The following is a 21,408-nucleotide window of genomic DNA, read 5'->3' on the forward strand; positions in this document are numbered from 1 at the left end:
TCAGTGCTCACCCTTACCACTCCAGGCACATGATACCTAAAATGAAGTCTGTAGGCCTCTGTGCTCACATCTCTTATTTCAGACATGATACACTCCTGTAACTCAATTCTAGATATACACCAAGTACTGGCATTCTCAACAAACTACTGTGTGCACTTCATTGTTTTATTAGGCAAACTGCACATCTATCTACATCAATACTTCAAAATATTCAACTACCAAGCTACTTAGAAGCTGGTATTAGTCAATCATCCAGACAACTAAACCAGACACAATAAATTCTAAACATGCTTCTTTACTGAACACACCTATAGTCAGAGGGGCTGCATGCTTGCAGGGTACTTTCTACACAGACATTTTATCACTAGCAGATGGACTGACAACAGCATTTTTGCACTGAAGAGCATTCTTGACTTCCGCAGAAGAGCATTTTGGATGACTACCTAAAACTGCCCTTGCTTAAAGCTTTCTTTGATACTAGCCACCTATCTGTGCTCCTGGGAAAGCTTGTAACAACCACAGACATTTTCTCCTTAATTCTGTCCCTCTACAAATAACTTCCCAAAAATCCTACTATTAGTGGCTTTAGCTACAAAACCAAATCTCCACCTCTCAAGAAGGACAATGTGAGAGCTCTAGTAAAACACAACATGTGTAAATATTGCAGAAAAAAAAATCACATAGAGTTTGGTTTTTTTTTTTACTTCATTCCTTCTCCTCTGAAAATTCTCCACCCTCAAAACAGAAGTATCCACCTGCATAAGAGAATGCATTATAGAATACAAATGGATAAAACTAAATCAAGGTCTTATGTTGAACTAAACGACATTTTACAAATAACCTGTTCTTCTAGGAAACTCCAAAGGCATTCCAAGATTTTGGAATGTAAAAAACACCAAACAAACCCAAGCCAAACACTCCTCAGCTGCTCTGTTTAACTAACAACAAACATAGAAACTAACCATTTCAAATACTTACTGTGCTCATGTAAGGCAGCATTTCCAACTTCTGTAATGACCTGCTTTGCCGTTTCAGTCTCACAGGAAGTATTTTATTTCTTGTCTCTGTGATTTGGGAGTTAGTGCCATTCAGACAGGCTCTCAAATCACATTTTCCACTTAGACTTCACCTTTGGATTTGCACCCTCCAGAAATTCTGAGAAATGCAAGATGATCTTAGAAACTATCAGCTGCATTTTCATAATTTAGAGTGCCCTGTAGCATATATGAAAATAAGAACTCTGTAAACTCGTAAGAATCTGAAATGAATGCCTACAGAGCCTGATGTCCAAAACCACCACAAAAAACAAGCATCCTGTCAAACTGTGTCTCTTCATAGTAAAGATCTCAGTGCTATTTTCATGTATTATTATCATGTTCAATATGATTATGAGTGATGTAACTCAATAATGTGGTTATACTTTGGTGTACGACTTTCTGTATGATCAGATTTTGAGGGGGTTTTCTACAATACACTTTGTTTTTTTGTAATTCAGTAATTTAAAAAAAAATCCTTCACATCCCACTGATCAAGAATAGGTTTATGGAAAGCATGGTTTTCTAGCCTATTTGGGAGACTTAATACTCTCTATCCAAAGGTAAATACGGCATTAGCAGCAAATATGTCTGTACAGCAGAAGAGCTAAGATAAAGTATATACATTTAGTTTTCAACTCTTAAGAATATTAAACTAGTATCAACAGTTCCGAGTTCCACAACACTTTTGTCTGAAAAGGCAAAGGCACAGGAGTTGCCCTTCCTGTATAAGCACTAGATGGCACCAAAGCCCTCTTTTAAGAGCACGCCTTGAACTTCACTTCCTCGAACCTGCTTGCACTGTCTTGATAGCCACACCTGTCACCAGCACAAGCTGGAGCTGCCCCGGCTGCAGCACAGGTGAACAGCATTTGCACGATCAGCAAACATCCACTCTGAAGTCGCACCTTAATACAGACTGTTTTTATGGAGATCAGAAGTGCGTATTTTGAAGGCTGGTGGGCATGAGAAGAAAGCAGCAGAATTACCTGCTAGAAGTGGAAGGAGGGAAAAAAAAAAAGAAAAAAATTATCACAGTATCCAAGAGAGCAGGAATTGCTGGTGCTACAGGGGGGTAGTACTTGCTGTTGAAAAGAGTAAGAGTGTCTTACAAGACTCTTTACAGCTAACTGCAGTTCTGAATTTCTTTTGGTTGGAATAGTTTTTTAAACCTGCACAGCTATGAAGCATGAGGGTCCTACAAAATAAAACAGGTTAACCAAAGGTCTGCCAGACAGTGGCCAGCTCTAACCTGGAGGCTGTTCGGAAGGTTTACATTTCCTTTATTGGAGTTTAATAAACGTCTGCAACCGTTTCAGAGTTATTGTGAACTCCTTGCAGTGCTCTGAGAGTGCTGGAAGTTATTTCTCAGGTACACAGATAGGTTGGCATTTAGGTTAGCTTTAAAGGTAAAGTACTGCTAAGTAAACATTCAAGAACCTCAATGCTCACCGACAGGACAGTGCAGACTGTTTTAACAAGTACCAGGCATACAGTCACACTATGATTTCCAGAAGTCTCAAGGAACAGTAAAATCTATTTCAGGAAGATAGGGAAAAAAAAGAAAAACCAACCACAAACACACAAAAAAAACCCCACCCAAAGGTAGATTTAGAAGGCAAAACATGCACAAACCCACTTCTTAGTCTTGTGATGTATTATCCCTCTTGTCAGAGTGTGGAAAACAAATGTATGCCTCAGTTCTTTGGTGCTACTTTAAAATTTTGCTTATGTAATCTGCAGTAGAAGTAAACAACTGATTGTGTTCAGGGCTTGTCAGACTTTTCAGGCAGGTCTCAGAAACATAGTTGTGCTGTAATACAGACTACAGAGATGAGCAAAACCAGCAACAGCACACACAGTTGAGAAAAACATGAACAAGTAGAGAACTGCACCACATTCTTGAGTTGCTGTTTTTCCAGAGTAAAGCAAAAAAATATTTTAAAAATTCATTTTTCTTCCCAGACAACACATGTGCAATTTTACTTTTTGAATTGCTTTACAGAGAGGGCAAGACCCTGACAGACTGGACACAGCTCCTCAGTTTTCCACCCATCTCCCACCCCTCAACTAACACTAGTGCTGTCCTAACAGTATGCCACCAGATGGGAGAACAAAGACATGGTTCAATTCTCTCCTCTCCTGCTATGGCAAATGGTTTTCTGTGCAGCTTCTGCAGCAGTTTCCCATCGGCAGAGGAGCAGCAGCTGTGCCCTTGTAAGACACAGGAGTAAGTCTTTCTTCCCAAGGCAGTGATTTGCCACCTCCACTCTGCTAAATCCATGCAGTGATTAAGGACACCTCTGCAAAGGCTTCCTGTTAAAAAGAGCTAAGTAAAAAAGCTAGTATATGAATTGTAACATTGGGTTTTTTTCCCACAGTCTGATCCTTAAACAATTAACCTCTTGACATGAAATATAAGACACATGGCTGCTGTCCTCTAGATAGTACTATGTGCTGGAAGTCAGAGAGAAGTCTTCACAGAATATAAGCAGTGCTTTCACAGTGCAATTATCCCTGAAATTTCATCAGAAGGGAAAAGGGAAACTGCATCCTTTCTGTCCAGCTGTACATATAGAAAAGGTGAGACAGGAGTAATGGAAAGTATCATCCAAAGTTAAATATAAAATTTACATCTTCTAGCTTGTTTTTCCATACCCTTTTTCAATTGCATCAATATACCGACATTCCCCTCAACATAGACCTGATATTAATTCCCTTTCCAACTACATTTGATGTGGGAGACATACATTAAGAATGTAGTATGTTATGAACTGTAGACTGCAGCTGCTGTACACATATACAACTGCTGAGTCAACATGATATTTGGGTTTATTTAGAACAGAATCATTGTGCTTCCTGCAATAGCTTTTTTTAGCAGGAATGCACATAAGTAATAGTAGAGTGCTGTGATACTAAAAAGTAAAAGTACTCAAAGAGATAGAGGTCCATGAGGTATTGGTTTAGAGAACAGAATGCAACACAACAATAGTCTTATCATTCTAACTTTTGGCCACTTTAACTATATATTGTCTCAAGAAAAAATAACTATGCAAAAGTATAAGCTCCACCTGAAAAACAGAAGTTAATATCTGTGCTGTGTATAAACCGACTAAGGTTTCCAAGATACTCAACTTCTTAATGGCCACTGAGTAATCTGAATACTAAGCTTCCCCACATGTGCTATTTATTTTAAACCACTTCATCTAATGCAAGGTGCAAGTCAGCAGTGAACTGGAGATGCACAGGTTCTTTTCCAGATCCAGCAAGGATATTCCCTCCCAAAGTCTGATGTCTGAACTGTGTATGTGAAGAAAGAAATGTCTCTTCAGATCATGTTAACACATCAGACTGAAACACCATCCTTGGCTTACTACCACACATTAAGAGCTTGTTAGGAAGGCCACCCAATGCCCAGCGTGTAGACAACCAAAGAAGAGCTTGCAGGGATCAGTGACTTGTTTCTGTATCAACAGATCACCAGCAGAACTGAAGGAGAGAACTGGAGACAGTGAGTCCATCCTTAATAAACAGAAAAAAAGTACCAAAGTAATCAGAATAAGGTTAAAAAGTGCAGGCAATAACATTTTATGTTACCCTTGGCCTACACAGAGAAGTTTACAGAAAATGACTTAGAAAAATAGTAAGACAGGACATGCTTAAGTTTAGCTAAAGAATTATATGCAGATTAACAAACTGCAAGACAGCAATACACAAATTACCTGAAGATTTATTCAGCTTTGCTGAAAATACAGCAGTAGGTTTTTCCTTTTCTTTAACAGAAGCAGTTTCTTGCTCAGCTTCCTTCTCAAAAGCTTCTGGTTTTACTACTCTGACTATCTCTTTTTCAGCAGATAAAGATGAAGTATCTGTGGCCAGTAAGGATGTCGTGGATACTTCAAGCACTTCTCTGTCCACAGCCTCCAAGGACTTTCTCAAGACATTAGTATCTTCCTTGGCTTTTATTTCTGCATTCTTTATAGACAGCTCACAGGGTAGCTCTGGGCAAGGCAACTGCCTCTTCTCACTTTGGATTGGCTTACTGATCTCTTCACTTTCATCTTTGTGCATTACTTCTCTATCAGTAGCTTCTGCGCCAAACTCAAGAGTGGTTTTAGGGTGAGCTAGCATGACAAAATCTTCTTCCACTGGGACTGGGGAAAAATCCATGGGTGAGAGTTCTTTGTTGTCTCCTGGTTTTGGTTTCATAGCAACAGATACATCAGATGAATAAGCCATAGCATTCAGCTCTTCCATTTGAAGAGGAATCTTCTCTTCCTTGGCTATTTTTGCAGGTGATGGCTCAGGCAGCAGAGCAGCAACAATCTTGGAAGAGTCCAGTTCAGGTTGGAAAGACTCCAGATAAGGCTTGCCCATGGCAGCTACTGAATCCACCAGCTGCTCCTCGCATTCATCATCAGTTAGAATATCCTCAGTTGGTTTACATTTTAAAGTGAGAGATGGATCTTCACTCACTTTCTCAGTGAAGTCAGGTATCGCCTGGCTATTAAAGAGGTCAGATTTTCCAAAATGTGGAGACAGTTTTTCATCAAGTTCCTTGTGCTCAGGCACATCCTGAGAAATGCATTCTGTTACTGGTGTTTTTGAATAATCTGTAAAGGATGGAGAAACAGATTCACCAGAGACTTTTGTTTCTTTAATTAAGTCACATGCAATAGATATATACGGAGTCTCTAGATCTTCAGGACTGGAGCTAGCCTCATGATCAGGCTTTTTAAATGCTAATGCCTCCTTTGCTTCTTGGGCCTGTGTCAGTGGTACATTCACCGCCTCTTGGTATAAGGGAGGTTTCTCAGTATCTTCTTTTACATTCTCATAATTAGCAGAAGGAATAAATGTTTCTAATGGGGAAGCTGCAATCTGCACAGCAGATGCTTCTGCACCAGCAGACCCAGTGCTCACTGGGGCTTCCATAACAATATCTGGCAATATTGGTGATGGAGCAGCTTCCGACCCTTCAAATGAGGGACAGATTTGTGTCACAGATTTCAGAGTCTCTTGTACTGACTCAGAAGTTTGAACTAAATCAATCTTTGTTTCATAAGCAAGTTTTGTACATGCCACATCATGCATTTCACTTTCATATGCTTCTTGCACTAGATCAGGAGTAAGACCTTCAGGCATACTTGCTGCAGTGTCAGATGGCATTGTTGACAAACTCTCTGTTTTAACATAGTCAGCTTCCTGGCCTTGCTGCTTGGCAACTGCTTGAGTGCTAAAATCACCTTGTTCTGTGCTCATCTGAGCTTTCATTTCTGCAATTTTTTTCTCGTCATCGGTTCTATTTTCTGAAGCACCTTCCTCTAGTGGAGAAAGGGATTTGACTTTGTTAGCATCAGGACTCGGAGAGGATTCAAATTTAGTACAAGTGATGTAAGTCTGTGAAGGTTCTTCTACAGCTTCTGGGGTACTTGGGAACGAATGATCTTCAGTGCTGCCCTCACTCTCTCTCTCATAATCCTTCTGCACATTCAGCCTACCTACATCATATCTCTCATCTAAACTGCTTTCTAGTTTGGCATCTGTCTTACTTCCAACATCCACTTTCCTGCTGCTCAGTCCATGACTAGCACCTTTTACTTCCCATATTGGCTCAAATGGTTTGAAATCTGCATATTCTTCCCTCCTAAAATGGTCGTCTTTTACTGTCCCTTTTTCACTATGCCCATCACCTGTGTTGCAAAAGAGATCTTCCTCATCTTTCTCAAACAAACCTTGAGGAGCTTCTGGAAGGATTCTGAGCTGCTCTGCAGGCGTTTTCTCAAGATCTGGTAATTCTTTAGGGCCCTCTAGCTGTGTTTCTTCCTTCTCTTGAGATAAAATGGCTGCTTCTGCTTTAGCAAATGGAGGTTCTGTGTATTTGATTTCTGAAATGTCTTTTTCATTTCTCTCTGCAAGAAATGGATTTCTTGCATTTTCCATAGTTTCTTTATAAACCTCACTTGCATTTTCTTTGTAAATACCTCTTGCATGTAATCCATCTGAGAGTGTATCAAAGGCTGTATGCTCTTTAAAGGGTTCAGCTGAGATAGAGGAGAAGGAGGGAAGAGAAGGAGCAGTATCAAGTGGAACTGCAGTAAAATCCTCTTGATCAAGTGACTTAGCACTACCTGGCTGTTTCTGCAAGTCCATAACTTCTTCTGTGACGGTGGACAGAAAGGAAAGTTAGAGAATGCAAGTGCTCTTAAAGTCAATGCAAACTTTCATGACAGGTTCACACGATGTTAGTTAAGAGATTCTCTCAAGTTCTACCACAAATACTACTAGCCATTAAAACAAAGCATCAGTTAAAGTATGCTATTCTATCTATTTCACCTCTTCTAGCAGGTAAGTACGCAACAGGCTAGAGAAGCAACAACTTTACGCAGCGCAAGATCACAGTAAAGCTGAAGATGCCAGACAAGTACAGAGCATCCAAGTAGGGGAGGCAATTTTAACAAAGGGAGAGAGAGGAGGTGGGGTGGCAAGGAGAAACAGAGGAAGGGTATGTGTGTATGTTTGTGCATAAACATGCACAAATGTGCATGCCAGTAGCAAGTACTGACACCTCTAATGAGAATGTAGTGGACACTGCAGCTAATAAAAACATTAAATAATACAGGTGCAAATTTTATTTAAATGAAACACTGCAGAAACTTACTATGGATTAAATATTTCTGCGGAATCAGTAAAGCAACTATGCTTTTAAGTGTTAACCTGTTAATAGTATCAACTTGTCTGCTACATCAAGGGTCCAAGAATTCACAGATGACTGGCTTGGTTATAAAACAGTTTACCACAAAGAAATAAATGTATATTAAAATCTTGAACAGATAAACTGAAAAAAATGTTATAAAGGCTATTCTTGGACCCATGCTGACTTTTAGTAAAGGCAGACTAATTGGAAAGAGTTAATGGGATCAGATTGGAAATGTAAGATGTATTCAAAGGTGAGCAGAAAGAACTTGCCTGCAGAGGAGTGCATCAGAGGCGCAGATGTAGCAGGAAGAGCAAAAAGGGTCTCATCTGAAAAACAAACAAATAACCTCAGCAGAAATAAAGAGTAGGTTGAAGAGGGCAGAAAGCACGCTAATCAGTTCCCAGTAAGTCAGATACACATCCAACATCTACATCCACAGAGAACCACAGATCTAGATACAAGACAGGTTATTTGCCAAGAGACGATGCTCAGATCTCTGTGTACAACGGGATCTTTACTGAACCAGCTCAGGGATCTCCACCCTCTAAGGCAGCCACCAATCTCCAAGGGAGATACACAACAGCTTCACTGTTCTTTTCCCTAACTTCTACGCTGCTGAGCAGCTATAGTGTCTAGTACCAGAAAAAACACCTGCATTGACAAACACAAAATGTCCTTAATCAGCTCTACTTTGTCAGGGGTTCTCCTAGCTCATGTGAAAACAGCAGCAATAAAGAGACTCCACTGAAGATTGTGCAAAGATAAAATGACTCAAGTAATCTTTGAAACTCCCCATGAGAGCTGCCTGGATAAGGCATACTGATACTGACCAAACTGATAACAGTAAATTACTATACTATTTGCTTTATGTTTATGACTTCCCTATTTTTGTTGCATTGTAATGTGGGCAAATTTCCAAATGAAGGCATTGTTTTTTAAAGCCACCTCTACCATTTCACTTTGTTGAATGTTTTACACAACAAATCACAGCTCTTCAATTTCCACTCAAAGAGCTAAACAAATGTAAGGAAGGACACCCCTGTCTAAAACTAAGGAAGTTACCATCTTCTGCTAAAGGATAATGGCAAAAGCTGGACAATCCTGAACTTTAATATTGCACATTATCTGGCACTGTCCATGACATTTTACAAAGCTGTAATAAGCATTTAACAAAGAACCACTCTAGAAGCAGCAATAACAACCATCATTAGAAACCAGGTAAATTAAACCAATCCTTCTCTCCATTTGTTGGCAGCAGTGTTATTCCCAGGTCCATCATGGTCTGTTGGTATTACACCAATGTAAAAATAGTAATATTTACATAAATATTTTGTTCTGTAGGCTGCATCAAAGTTTCAAATCAAGGCTGTTGAAGAACTCTTGCAATTTACATCAATTAGCAAAGTGCAAAATTTTATCAGAATATTTCAACTGGACTTTTCATCTCCATATTAACATAGAATCAATCTTTACTTTTACAGTTTGCCTGGACAAAATCAAGTACCAAGAAGAACTTTAATTAAAAGCAAAGAAAAAGAGAAGCAAATGATTTTAAAATATGGAAGGCAATAAGTGAGAAATATAGCAGACTCAGCAGCACATATATAGTAATCCAGTAAAACAAGGCATTAAGGCTATTTGTTTTGGCACCGAATCATAGCTTTCTGCAAAAGCAATGACACTGAGAGCTACTCATGACCTGCCCAACCTCACTCAAGTTAATCCTATCAGTAGGCTTCCAAAAATCATACCCTACATCCCTGTCACAATATAGAGCCTGTGTTGGGTTTCACACAACATTGTTACCTTCAAGTGGTCAGCAAGATCCAACAAAACGCAATAAGAGATGTAGTGCAGGATACACAGGTATTTAGAAGGTCCTGCAGTGCCTGCCAGGCCAAAGGGATTTCTGTTCAGTTTTCTAGAAATTATGTTTTCCTATTAAGGACCACAGAGAGAGAAACCTCCATTTGAAAACCAAAACATATTCGAGAAATGTTACAGTTCAGTGGTAGCAAAAGCCTTTAAGGACAAAAACCACCCTGGAGGACAGCTTTCTAACCTCAGAGAAAGATGTTCATTTCTGTTAGGAACACCAGTTTTAAGGAGCATTGACACTTTTCAGTGTCTCCATTAAGACACTTAGCATTCTGTTTACTCAACACAGAAGCACACAGCATCTGTGCCAGCTACCAAATTCCCAGGTTCTCTTAATGGAAGGATATTATGACCACACCCAAAGTTTATTTTCCACGCATAGCTGGAGTGTGCAAAGAGATTACATAAAAGCAGTATTTCCTAAGCAGCCAAGGAGAACCACCCTACTTTCCCTCCACCCACATCAAAATAGCATTTTTTTCTTGCTGAAAGGAAGAAGACACAAGGACTTTTTCCTGTTGTGGGCCCCGTACGCAATGCCAAGTAAGCAAGAACAACAGAACAGGACCTCTACAACTCTCACTACATGAATAAACCATTCTCTTCAGATAGTAATCCACATTACAGGCTGAAAGGAATAGTACTTTTACCAAAAAATACATTTGCTCTGAGGAATCCTTAGCTCCAGTGCTGGAGGCAGAAACCTTCCGGAAGCAGAACCTGGGGGTGATTTGGTAGATGCAAAAATTCAGCATCTGTCAGACCATTACCTGGTGTTACAGAAAGACTGCCCGGACACAAAGGCATGTACCCACGAGGAACACACACAAGTCCCTTCATCTAACACTCACAGAACACTCTAGAGAACCTGCTGCCTCGTTCCACCCATTACTCAAGTGGTAGCATTGGTAACAGCTGACAAATGTGGTACATTTTGTAATAAAATACCATGGTTAGTGGAATAGCCTCATTTTTAAAAGGTAGTGAGGAGGACAGATCACTGAAGGTGGCTTTTCCTTTTTGCACACCAGTGGCAGAAATTAGATGCCTGGAACAAAATAGTACATCATTACTAGAATCAAGTGGAAAAAAAAAATCAGAATATATCAAGCTCTAAGCAAGATTTTTCAAGTAATGGTACAGACTCAAAACTGCTTTCTTGATGTACATGGGCCTTCACCCAAAAATAGACAACAACCCAGGAAGTCTCCAGTTCTTACTAACAGTAACAAAAAATTCAGGAAGGTGAACTGTTAGATTACTGTTCCCATCACAAGACAGATTTTGTTTCATGAAATGCAGAATAATTAAGACTTCCAAATGAACATTAAATCATCAGATTACTCCAAATTTTATGTGCCAAAAGCCTTCAGCATTATAGTTAACAGAAAGACAGAGGTCCTTTTTGTGAATGGCATTACTTTATACTGGTTACTCAAACAGTCCAGTCAAAAACTTTGAAAGAAAACTTTACAGATAGACTGACACTTGCACAGGTAATTTTAAGGCATTTGGTAAAATACTAATGTTGTACTCAAACATATACACCCACACATCACCAAACCAAAGACTCCATGTCTGCTGTTCACCCAAGAGAGAAAGGTTAACAGAATTAATGCACCAAGCAGTTAATTCTGGTTGCATTTCTATTTTTACACAAAAAGATTCTGCAAATTTAACCTCAAAACCAGCCACCCACGGATAACCCTGTAGCTTCTCCTCTCATTGGCACTTTTAACACTTTGTATTATGGTTTCAGCTAAAACATAGGCTGTACCAACATGTTTAAAAATAACAAACCTGGCACCAGCATGACAAAGAAGTGTTATTTTGAACTCTTCATTTTAACATTTGCTCACTGCTCACTAACTGGTGGTGTTACAAGATACTGATACTACCAGCACAGAACATCAATAGCAAAGTTTTGTATAAAAAGCAGAGAAGTAAATGGAGAGAGATTTTGCAGACAACTAAGAAAGAGAAAGTGAAGTTAGACATAAAGATTTCCAGAGAAAGAAAACAATGTTCAAAAGGCAAAATTAGTAGACTATTTGAAGAAAAGCTATTTGGGGGGGGAGGGTGGGGGGGGAGGAGGGAAGGAAAAAGGTCATCTTTTCCCATCCTCCTATCCCATTAAATAGCTCCACCCCTAAAATAACTCAGCAAGTACAAGTTCTAACCCTCATCTGAAGTTTTAGTAACTGTGTCCTGAAAGGCTAATAGGTCTAAAACAGGTTCTGGCTTGTGGAAGCAAGGGCAGGAGGAAAACAAAGGCTTGGGCCATTATGTCCCCTCCCAAAGTGATAAACAGGTACCCACAGGTGTTTATGCACTTGTTAGTGTCTTGCCCAAGTAATGGTAAGCAATCCTTGGTTTCACCTAATATGGTCACTTTGGCAAAGTGCCATTCTGATTGGCAATCTCTGTGACCAAAAGGGCCATGACGCTCAGGCAAATAATATAAATGGAGCTAAGCTGCAAGCAGTTTCTGCTGTTTCGCTGCTCTGACGTGCCCCACTTTGCCTCATGCTTCAGACCAGCTTGGCTTCGATGTGTAAGCTCTACTTGGAAACTTGCTGTGTCTACAGTTTACCAGGAGAAGGCGTCAAGTGCCTCACAACGTAGCGAGAAGTGCCACTGACACTGTGCTCTCTGCACATCAGCAAGACATCCCGCCTGCACCTCTGCAAACCTCTGTGCCAAGCCTGGAGTCCAAGAGGAACAAGGATCAGGTCAGAGATTGTCTGCCTCTTTCCCAGCACCCCTTTAGAGCCTGGGAAGATCTAGAAGCCTCTCAGCCGCTATCAAGACACTGACAGAACTCCCTTCAGGTGTTTGGGTACTCTCTGGAAACTGTAGTTAGCCTCAGAAATACAGAGATAATAATTTGTGAGGAAATATTCAAAAGCCTCTCTGTAACTGAATTCTATTGTGCCTTCTGCCTTAGCCAAAAGGAGCCTTTCAGGTCTCCCTTGAGGGCCAGTGGCATATTGACTGCAAGATTCTCTTTCAAAAACAGTTTAATGTTTGTTATGCTATTGCTAGATATTTCTTAAGTGTTCTAGATTCCCTGTTTTCCCTTCTATGTAATGCTTTCCATGACTGTACAAAGAACCTATTATTATAAAAAATTATGGTCTGTGGTGAGATTGCCAAATACCAACATTAATAAACTACACTAATTTTGGAATAGATCCCACCCATACCGTTACAAACTTATGTACCCAGATGCTTTCACATGCAATTCCTTCCCAAGCATCAGCAGCAGGTCTGTAGTAAAGTGACTTTATTTTTCTTGTATTTTAATTTTTATATATGAGCTCAGCATTAAGAGGAAAAAAAAAAAACCTATAATCTAAATACTTAATTTTCCACACATTGAGTAAAGTTTATCCTGATGCATAGCTCAGTCTTGGCTGAAAGCTGTTATTAGGCTGCTGGAAAGCAGATTCAGTCCTCAGGAAATAAAGAGCATTTCCTGAATTAGCTCTGCTGGAGAACATACAATACTCTTTAAAAAGCTGGCAAGAACACCATTTAAGGATCTACTCCACCTTTACATGTTTAGAACATGAGCAAAATGCCTAACAAGATGGGGGCTACTTTTATCTTACAGACTTATCACATGGGACACTGATTCCAAAGGGCCTCTATTGTTAATACAAATATTTAACAATAAAAGAAAACAAGGTAATATGCAAAGGAATGGCATTTGTGGTGTGACTCATAGGTCATGCAAAAGTTACATTTGCAGTAAGCCCTCTAAGACAGATATGAAAGAGAAACTACTTTCTCCAACACGTGGCATTGTTAATTTGTCCAGTGAATGCTGCCCCAAGCAGCATTTCTGATCCTAAACCATCTTCCAAGCAAAACACAAGTACGTGGAACTACCATTAACTTTTACTCTTTTACAGTTTCAAGAGCTACAAAAATCTCAAAAGGCTTTTGGACACCAGTGCAGTATCCTTGCACATCCTAATCATAGGGAAGAACAATTAACAGTTTTTCTTCTCTTGTGTGTTGATGTCAAAATATATACAAGTAAGTTGTTACCTCTTAGCATTAGGTGTTAAAGACAACCTACCTGGCTATCTGAAAGTTAAATTATTTCAAGGAGAGTAAAGAACTTGGATGCCTGAATTCCTACTGCAGAACAAGGGTGCACAACTTCATAAGAATTTCCTGAGAAAAGCAGCTGCCCACACAAACCCCATTTAAATCATCTCCTGTTATGATACAATTGTTCTCAATATGGTATTTCACCAAATATAGGATTAAAGACAGAGAATACTAACTATTAATAGCGTCTTTCCACATAACTAGATCAAGCTGCAGGGCCACAGAAAGCAGTGGTGTTTTCTCACTTGCCCTTCCAGTTATAGGTCTAAGTTTATGAAGAGTAGTTCCCACTTTAGGAAACTCAGACTGTTCAGTACTTGGAAATCTTTGAGGCCAGTATACCAGTTACTATAGATGAAGACTGCTGAAGTTTTAATTGAAGAAGCTTCATTTTTAAGATCTTAAGGGTATCAGAGCTAGGATCACATAAGGATTCAAGAGTTCTGATTATTAACAAGAGCAGCTGCAGGTCAAATGGGGTTTTCATGGAAATTACTGTTAAGTGCAGTCACTTTCAAAGCAAGCAGCACTGAACTGCACAGATTTCTCGTTTCGTGTTACTTGAAAGAGATAAAGAAAATGAGTTCAAACCCAAATATTTCAAACAATGCTTGCTGCTTTAAATCTGCTGTTCATAGAAACACAAGTCTCCAGCAAGTGTTTATTGTCCCAGAAAAAGAAAAAAAAAAATCTACAACCAAAGTGGTCTAAGTGTTCTTTTCAGTATCTTTTTAAAAGACTCAAATACTATAAAATGTACGCTGCCAGGGGTACAGCATACACCACTTCTTCTTTACATCAGCTACAGAGAAGGCAGACAGTACCACTGCCCTGTGATACTTAACTACCAACCAAGAACAGATGGACAAAGGAAGACACATTAATTCCAGCTCTATTACAATTCTTTCCATTACAATTCCCATTGCCAAAATAACTACCCACTACAAGGGTGTTTCTAAACGGTCATTAAATACTTCAGCTACAACTGCCACAGCCCAACTGCCAGCCTCAACTCGCTCCCGCAATCGTTTTGACCAGCAACACTATGGCCAAGATGCAAACAGCATTTCAGAGAATGGTTCCATGATGCCACTTGCTGATGACATGAAAATGGGAGAGGTGGCTGACACCCCATCAGGCTGTGCTACCATCCAATGAAATCTGGGCAAAGGCAAACCTTATAGAGCTCAATAAGGGCAAGTGCAGACTACAGTATCTGAGGAGGACTAAAATCAGGCACCGCTACAGGAGTCATCCTGTTGGAAAGCAGACCCATGGAGAAAGACTGTGGGGTTCTACTCAGAAGTATCCAGAGAACTAGGGCTCTAGAAAGAAGGGAGGCCCAAGAGAGCTGGTTAATAGTCAAACATTACCACCTCCAAACTCAATGAAAATTTAGTCCTTTGAAGAAGGCAGAAGACCTGCATGGATAAGCAAGGAGTGCTTAGGAAAAACAAAATCATAAAGGAGGTTTACAATATGTACAAAAAAGGTCTAGTCAGTTGGGAGAATTGTAGAAATATTTCCAGTGAACATAAAAATGCAAGAAGAAAGGCTAAGGCCCTCTTGGAGCTGAGTCTTGCCAGGGGGGTCAAAGAAAACAAGAGGTTTCTCAAATACATCAATAACAAAAGGAAGATGAGAGAAAAGATGGGTCCACTACCAAGCATTATGGGAGATATGTTAACTGAAGATGCTGAATGCCACCTTTGCCTCAGCCTTTACTCCTAAGACCAGCCCTCAGGAACCCCGGTCTCTGGATGCAAGGGAGCAGAACTAGAGAAAAGACAACACTCCACTGGTCAGTCAGGACTGGGTTAGAGATCACTTGGACCAAAGGAAAACACAGAAATCCACAGGCCCTGATGGGGTGCTGAGAGAACTGGCTGATAGTGTTGCCGAGTCTGTCCCTCATTTCAGAAAAATCATGGAGAACAAGAGAGGTACCTGATGACTAGAAGAAAGACAGTGTCACTCCAGTCTTCAAAAAAGGCAAGAAGGAAGACACAGGCAACTACAGACTAGTCAGCCTCACCTCCATCCCAAGAAAGATGATGGAGCAGCTCATTCTGGAGGCCATGTCTAATCGCACAGAAGAAAAGTTATCAGGAGTAGGCAACATGGATTTACCAAGGGGAGACCTTGCTAACTAATGTGATAGTGTTCTATGAAACCATGACTATATCGGTAGACAAAGGAAGAGCTGTGGATGTTGTATACCTTGACTTCAGCAAGGCTTTCTCCCATAGCATCCTCATAGAAAAACTCAGATGTGGCATAGACAGTTGGTCTGTAAGGTGGATTGAAAACTGGCTTGACAGAGTTCAGAGGTTTGTCATTGTGCTAGTTAGAAGCAAGCTGGAATGTTTTGGTAAAAGAACTTGATAACAGGCAGTGGAATGAAAACATGGTGTCTCCTTCTCTCACAGTCACGCTGAGAACTCTGGGAAGAAGAGGTAAACTTTCTCCATTTTGTTTTCTTCTTCTGCCTTTGCCTTCAGACCTAGTCACATCTCATTAACCTTGCTCCCACTCCCACTAACCTTGCTCCCTAACCTCTTGGCTGCACCTCTCTTCTTCCTGAGAACTGGGGTAAGGTTGAGAGGGCCGGGGGAGGTGTTGGGGTGGTTTGAGAGCCCCTCCTGGGGACTCAGGTTTCTGGGAGGGGAGTTGTGCTTTTGTATTGTTTATCCTTTGTATATTTCTGTATATAATTGTATATAACTGTATATATTGTAAATAGCTGCTTGTAAATTCTGCTAGCTGTAAATAAATTGCTTCATCTATATTCCCAGGGTCCGTCTGAGTTAGCTGGGGCAAATTCAAAGTGTGGGGGGGCGGGTAAGAGCCCAAACCATCACAGTCATCAGTGGCACAGAGTCAATTTGGAGGCCTGTACCCAGTGGTGTTTCCCAGGGATCCAGTTTTGTTCACTATCTTTATAAACAACCTGGATGAGGGGATTGAGTGTACCCTTGGCAAGCTTGCTGATGATACAGAACTTGGGGGGGTGGTGGTGGTGGCTGACACTCCATCAGTCTATGCAGCTATCTGACGAGATCTGGACAGGCTCAACTGCTGAAAGGACAAGTGCAGGGTCCTGCGCCTGGGGAAGAATAGTTACAGCCAGCAGAACAGGTTGGGGGCTACCCTGCTGGAAAGCAGCTCTATGGAGAAAAACGTTGATGTCCTGGTGGATGGCAAGTTCTGCATGGGATAGCAATGTGTCCTTGTGGCCAAAAGAGTCAATGGCATCCTGGGGTGGATCCAAAAAAGTGCATCCAGCAGGTCTAGGGAGGTTCTTCTCCACCTCTGCTCTGCCCTAGTGAGACCACACCTGGAATACTGTGTCCAGTTTTGGGCAGTTCAATAGAGACAAGGATCTGCTGTAGAGAGTCAGAGAGCTATAAGAATGACTGGGGGACTTCAGCATCTCCCCTTACAGAGAGAGACTGAGACCTAGGGCTGCTTAGTCTGGAGAAGACAGAGGAGATTTCATCAATGTCTGTAAGTATTCTGAGGGGTGGGTGTCAAGTGGATGTGGCCAATCTCTTTTCAGTGGTCCACAGCAATAAGACAAGAAGCAACAGGTACAAACTTGAACATAAGAGGTTTCACCTCAGCATGAGGAGAAACTTTTTTACAGTGAGGGTGATGGAGCACTGCAACAGGCCAGAGAGGTTATGGAGTCTCCTTCTCTGGAGACCTTTAAAACCCATCTGGATGTATACCTGTCAGACTACCCTAGGCAATCCTGCTTTGGCAGGGGAGTTGGACTCAATCTCTGAAGGTCCCTTCCAATTTCTAAGGTTCTGTGATTCCAGCAGACAAGATACCCAGGGAACACCAACATGCCCTTGTGGTCAGGAGGGCCAATTGCATCTTGGGGCACATGAAGAAAAATGTGTCCAGCAGGTCTATAGAGGTTCTTCTCCATCTCTACTCTGCCCTGGTGAGACCACACCTGGAGTACTGCATCCAATTTTGGCCTCCCCAGTTCATGAGAGACAGGGATCTACTGGAGACAGTCCAATGGAGAGCTACAAGGATGACTGGGGGACTTGAACATCCCTCCCATGAAGAAAGAGAAGTGGGACTGTTTAGTCTTGAGATGGCTGAGAAGGGATCTCATTAAGGTCTATAAACATCTGAGGGGGTGGATGTCAGGACGAAGGTTATGATCTCTTCTCAATGGTGCCCCCATGATCAGATAAGGAACAACAGGTTCAAGCTGGAACATAGGGGGCTCCACCCCACCTTCTTTACAGTGGGGGTGACAGAGCACTGGAACAGGCTGTGGAGAGGCTGCAGAATCTCCTCTGGCAATTTTCAAAACCTGCCTGGGTGCATTCCTGTGCAGCCTGCCCTAGGTGATTCTGCTTTGGCAGGAGGGTTGGACTAGATGATCTCTAGAGGTCCTACTGAAAGTCCCTCATCCACATGAGTGCCACTGTCTCCTCAGAGAAGGGACAGTATCATCTGTTATATTTTGTTATGAGTAAACAAAAAAGATACAAAGCTCAACTCCAAATAAACTTTCCATTACTTACACCAAATATAACAAGAGAACAAGGATTTCTCACAAAGACGGATGCACATACCGAGCACAGACCAGAAATCCAGTGGTTTACCATGAGGAAAATTAAATCCTCTGAAGAATACAGATAAGTTGTTTGGCTTCTGAGCATAAACCAAGCTCACAACAAGTGCCACAAAGATTAACTGTGCCCTGAAGGCTGGTTGGTGTCTTCCTCAAGTATATCAGCAGATCAAATCACATAAATTCAACTTGCTTGCAGAATTAGCATCAGGTGGGGAGTAAATACCTCCCTGTATTGAAGTCAAGTAGCCACAATGAACTTCAACTAGTCACAGAGCATCTCTGATGACTTGCAATACTCACACTTCAGAATCACGACTATAATAAATCACAAACCCACTTAACAGCAAGTCTTAGAATAACTTTAGAACAATCTCAGATGCAAACATACATAGATCCAACAGTTATAGTCACTGATTTAAATGGTTTTAATATATTTAATTAAAAGAGAAGAATCAATCTAACCAACTGCTAATACATGTCATCTTAACACATCTTTAAACACAAGTATCAAGTCTTTGGCAGTATTTATAACCAAAAAATTCTCAATAGCCTGGATCTGAAAAAAAAACCAACTATTTGATCATAAAGTAACAGAATTTTGAGTTCTGGCAGTGTCACAATACAGAAAAAAAATAATAATTACACCAGAACGTATTCAAAGGCAGGAGGTCTGAAGAGCCATGCAAATCCTATCATTATGCAAGCATTATCCAATTTAGTTTTGGGAGATTGCACAAATCATTAAGATTCCCTTTCAATGATTTGTACAGATGGAATTTTCCTGCTTTCCCCACAATTAAATAAATTAAGTAGTATTTAGATTAGCAACTTTATTACTGAGGAATAATATATTTATTAGCTAAATTAATCTGTAAAGAATGGAGAAAAGATGCTACTGATTTCTTTCAGCATCTACTCCAAACACATTACCTTGTGATACAAGCCTCTGACATAAGTTTATAGTCTGTAAAATAAAAACAAATTGATGCATGAGGTTTCTTAATCTCCAAAGAAGGAAAAAGAACATGGACGTTCATTAGAGGATTCATTATAGCTCTTGATCAGTACAAACTTCAGCTCTCTCAGGTTTTTGTCAGTGACTAGTCACATACACAGGACAATTCATTTTATTATGTGATAATACAATCTTTAAAAGAAAACATGGGATTAAGAACACTAGATGTTCATCCTTTTGCTCTTTAACAGCATTTCTCAAGCTGAAGGCATGGATACATAAAGAGTTGATGAAGACAAAGAAAGAAGCAATCTCTCCTCTATCACTACCAATATATTTTTCTACTTCCTCCAGAACTTGCTTGTTCCTTTCAGATCTGGATCTACAACCTGCTTCTGAAGGCCTCACACATGCTCTTTCATCTGCTTGACTTGGCATTTATCACACACAAAAGTACAGAGGACAGACATTAAGAATTTTATTTTCTGCCAGAAGAGAGGCAGTAAGAGAGTTCAAGAAAAATTGTCACAAATCAGTATCAAGTGGATAAGCAGTAAGATTTCAACACTGGACCAACAGCCTCTAGCAGTCTGAGAACATTTAATTGGCAACAGAAAAGTTTATATTTACCTCAGTGTTGTGTCTTTAAATAAGACATCTTAATTAACATTCTTTCTAGCTGATGAAGTTGATGACATGATTGCCCTGTTCATTAAGAAGCTGCAAATTCACAGCATATTCCTAAGGCAGAGTAAGTCTTCAGCAAAAACGTGGAGGGTCGAACTGGTATTTCCAGCACTTCTACATGAAAGGGGGGGGAAGGAGGAAGGGCCAAAAACAGGATAAAAACAGAAGTATTGCTTTCTGATGTAAAATGAAAGAATGGAGACAAACCCACTAAAAATCATGGGGAAGAGCAGGAAGTCACAGACATCTCCAATTTAAAATCTGACAGCTACAGCCAGTAGATTGATTATTTCTACTTGAAAGAAAAACATTCTATTGAGATAATTTGATTTTCCTCAGACTGTGAACAGGAATAATGCTATTATTTTGTTGCTATTATAATAGTTCATATTGATGGAAATGACAATTTAAAAAGCCATCCACCAAATATATGTCATAGAGCTGTAGTCCAGTGATCTCTCTGCTAGCTGTGCCCCACTTCCTTCAAGTCTTAAACAATACAAAACACTACAGTGTTTTCACACAACAATAAATTCTATTTTAGATCATTCGACAAGGGAAAAAATACCAAACCAACCACACACGAAAGCATCCTCAACTGCTCTGCTTAGAATGGGTCTCGGTTTTTTTACTTAACTTTTTTCTTTTGTTTCTAATGCAGCTTTATACTTCGCTTTCCTCCTACTTCGTGCAACAGTGTATTTGAGTACCTCAGAACAACTTCTCTGGAAGTTACTTGGCATTTTCTAGCCATCAGAAAACCCAGTAACTCTTCCCTTGCTTACAAATTATCTGGAAGTCAATGGGCATTTTCACATAGAACTGTGCATTACCAATTTCTGTATCTTAGCTTCATAGTTACTATAGTAACATGCCAGCTCAAGAAAGGCTGATTTCATTCAAAACATTAACAGAAAACAAAGAAACCTAACTTAGGCAAAGCAAGACATGCCTCAAGCTGTAGGTTAACTGGCCTTTGTTACTCTAGCACCTTTCTAGCACACAAAGGCCTGACTAGTCCGATCAGAATCATCAAGCGGCTGGGTGTGGCAGAAGGGACACTGAAACAAGCAAAGCCACCAGCTTTCTCAAAATCGGATGGCAAGCAACAAAGCCACCGCCGCGCCCCGAATTCCAACACCATGGGTCTCCAGAGTTAGAATAATTGGTGCCTATATCCCTTCTGCTAGTGGCCAGGTTCCCAAATCCTCATCCTCCCCATCTTGGCCACTGGAGAAGAAAAGAGAAAACATCTTCACAATACACTAACCAGAAAGTTATACTAGAAAAATACATCACAAACTTGCATCTGCAAGTTACTTATAAATTAGGTTTTCACAGTTATGGATCTAGTTTAAGATTGTCTTTTCATATGCCAAGTAACAAAGCTTATTTCTCTTCTGAGCTGCAAAGTTTGAGACTCTTGACC

General features: G+C 40.4%; 1 protein-coding gene across 3 annotated transcripts in view; it reads right to left on the minus strand.

Moving 5' to 3' along the window:
• RTN4 (reticulon 4) overlaps positions 1 to 21,408 on the minus strand; it is a 50,522-nt gene that overhangs the window by 24,463 nt on the left and 4,651 nt on the right. Inside the window, exons 2-3 of one of the 3 annotated variants that reach the window (XM_064146019.1) lie at positions 8,004 to 8,060; positions 4,757 to 7,195 (exon numbers count right to left, since the gene is read on the minus strand). The exons of 1 other annotated variant lie outside the window; for it this stretch is intronic. In XM_064146019.1, coding sequence (XP_064002089.1) covers positions 4,757 to 7,195; positions 8,004 to 8,060 — 2,496 coding nt within the window. The remainder of the gene's footprint in view (positions 1 to 4,756; positions 7,196 to 8,003; positions 8,061 to 21,408) is intronic. One more of the 3 variants, XM_064146020.1, reaches the window with a different exon arrangement.

Source organism: Pogoniulus pusillus, chromosome 7 (assembly GCF_015220805.1).
Source record: "Pogoniulus pusillus isolate bPogPus1 chromosome 7, bPogPus1.pri, whole genome shotgun sequence".
NCBI lineage: Eukaryota > Metazoa > Chordata > Aves > Piciformes > Lybiidae > Pogoniulus > Pogoniulus pusillus.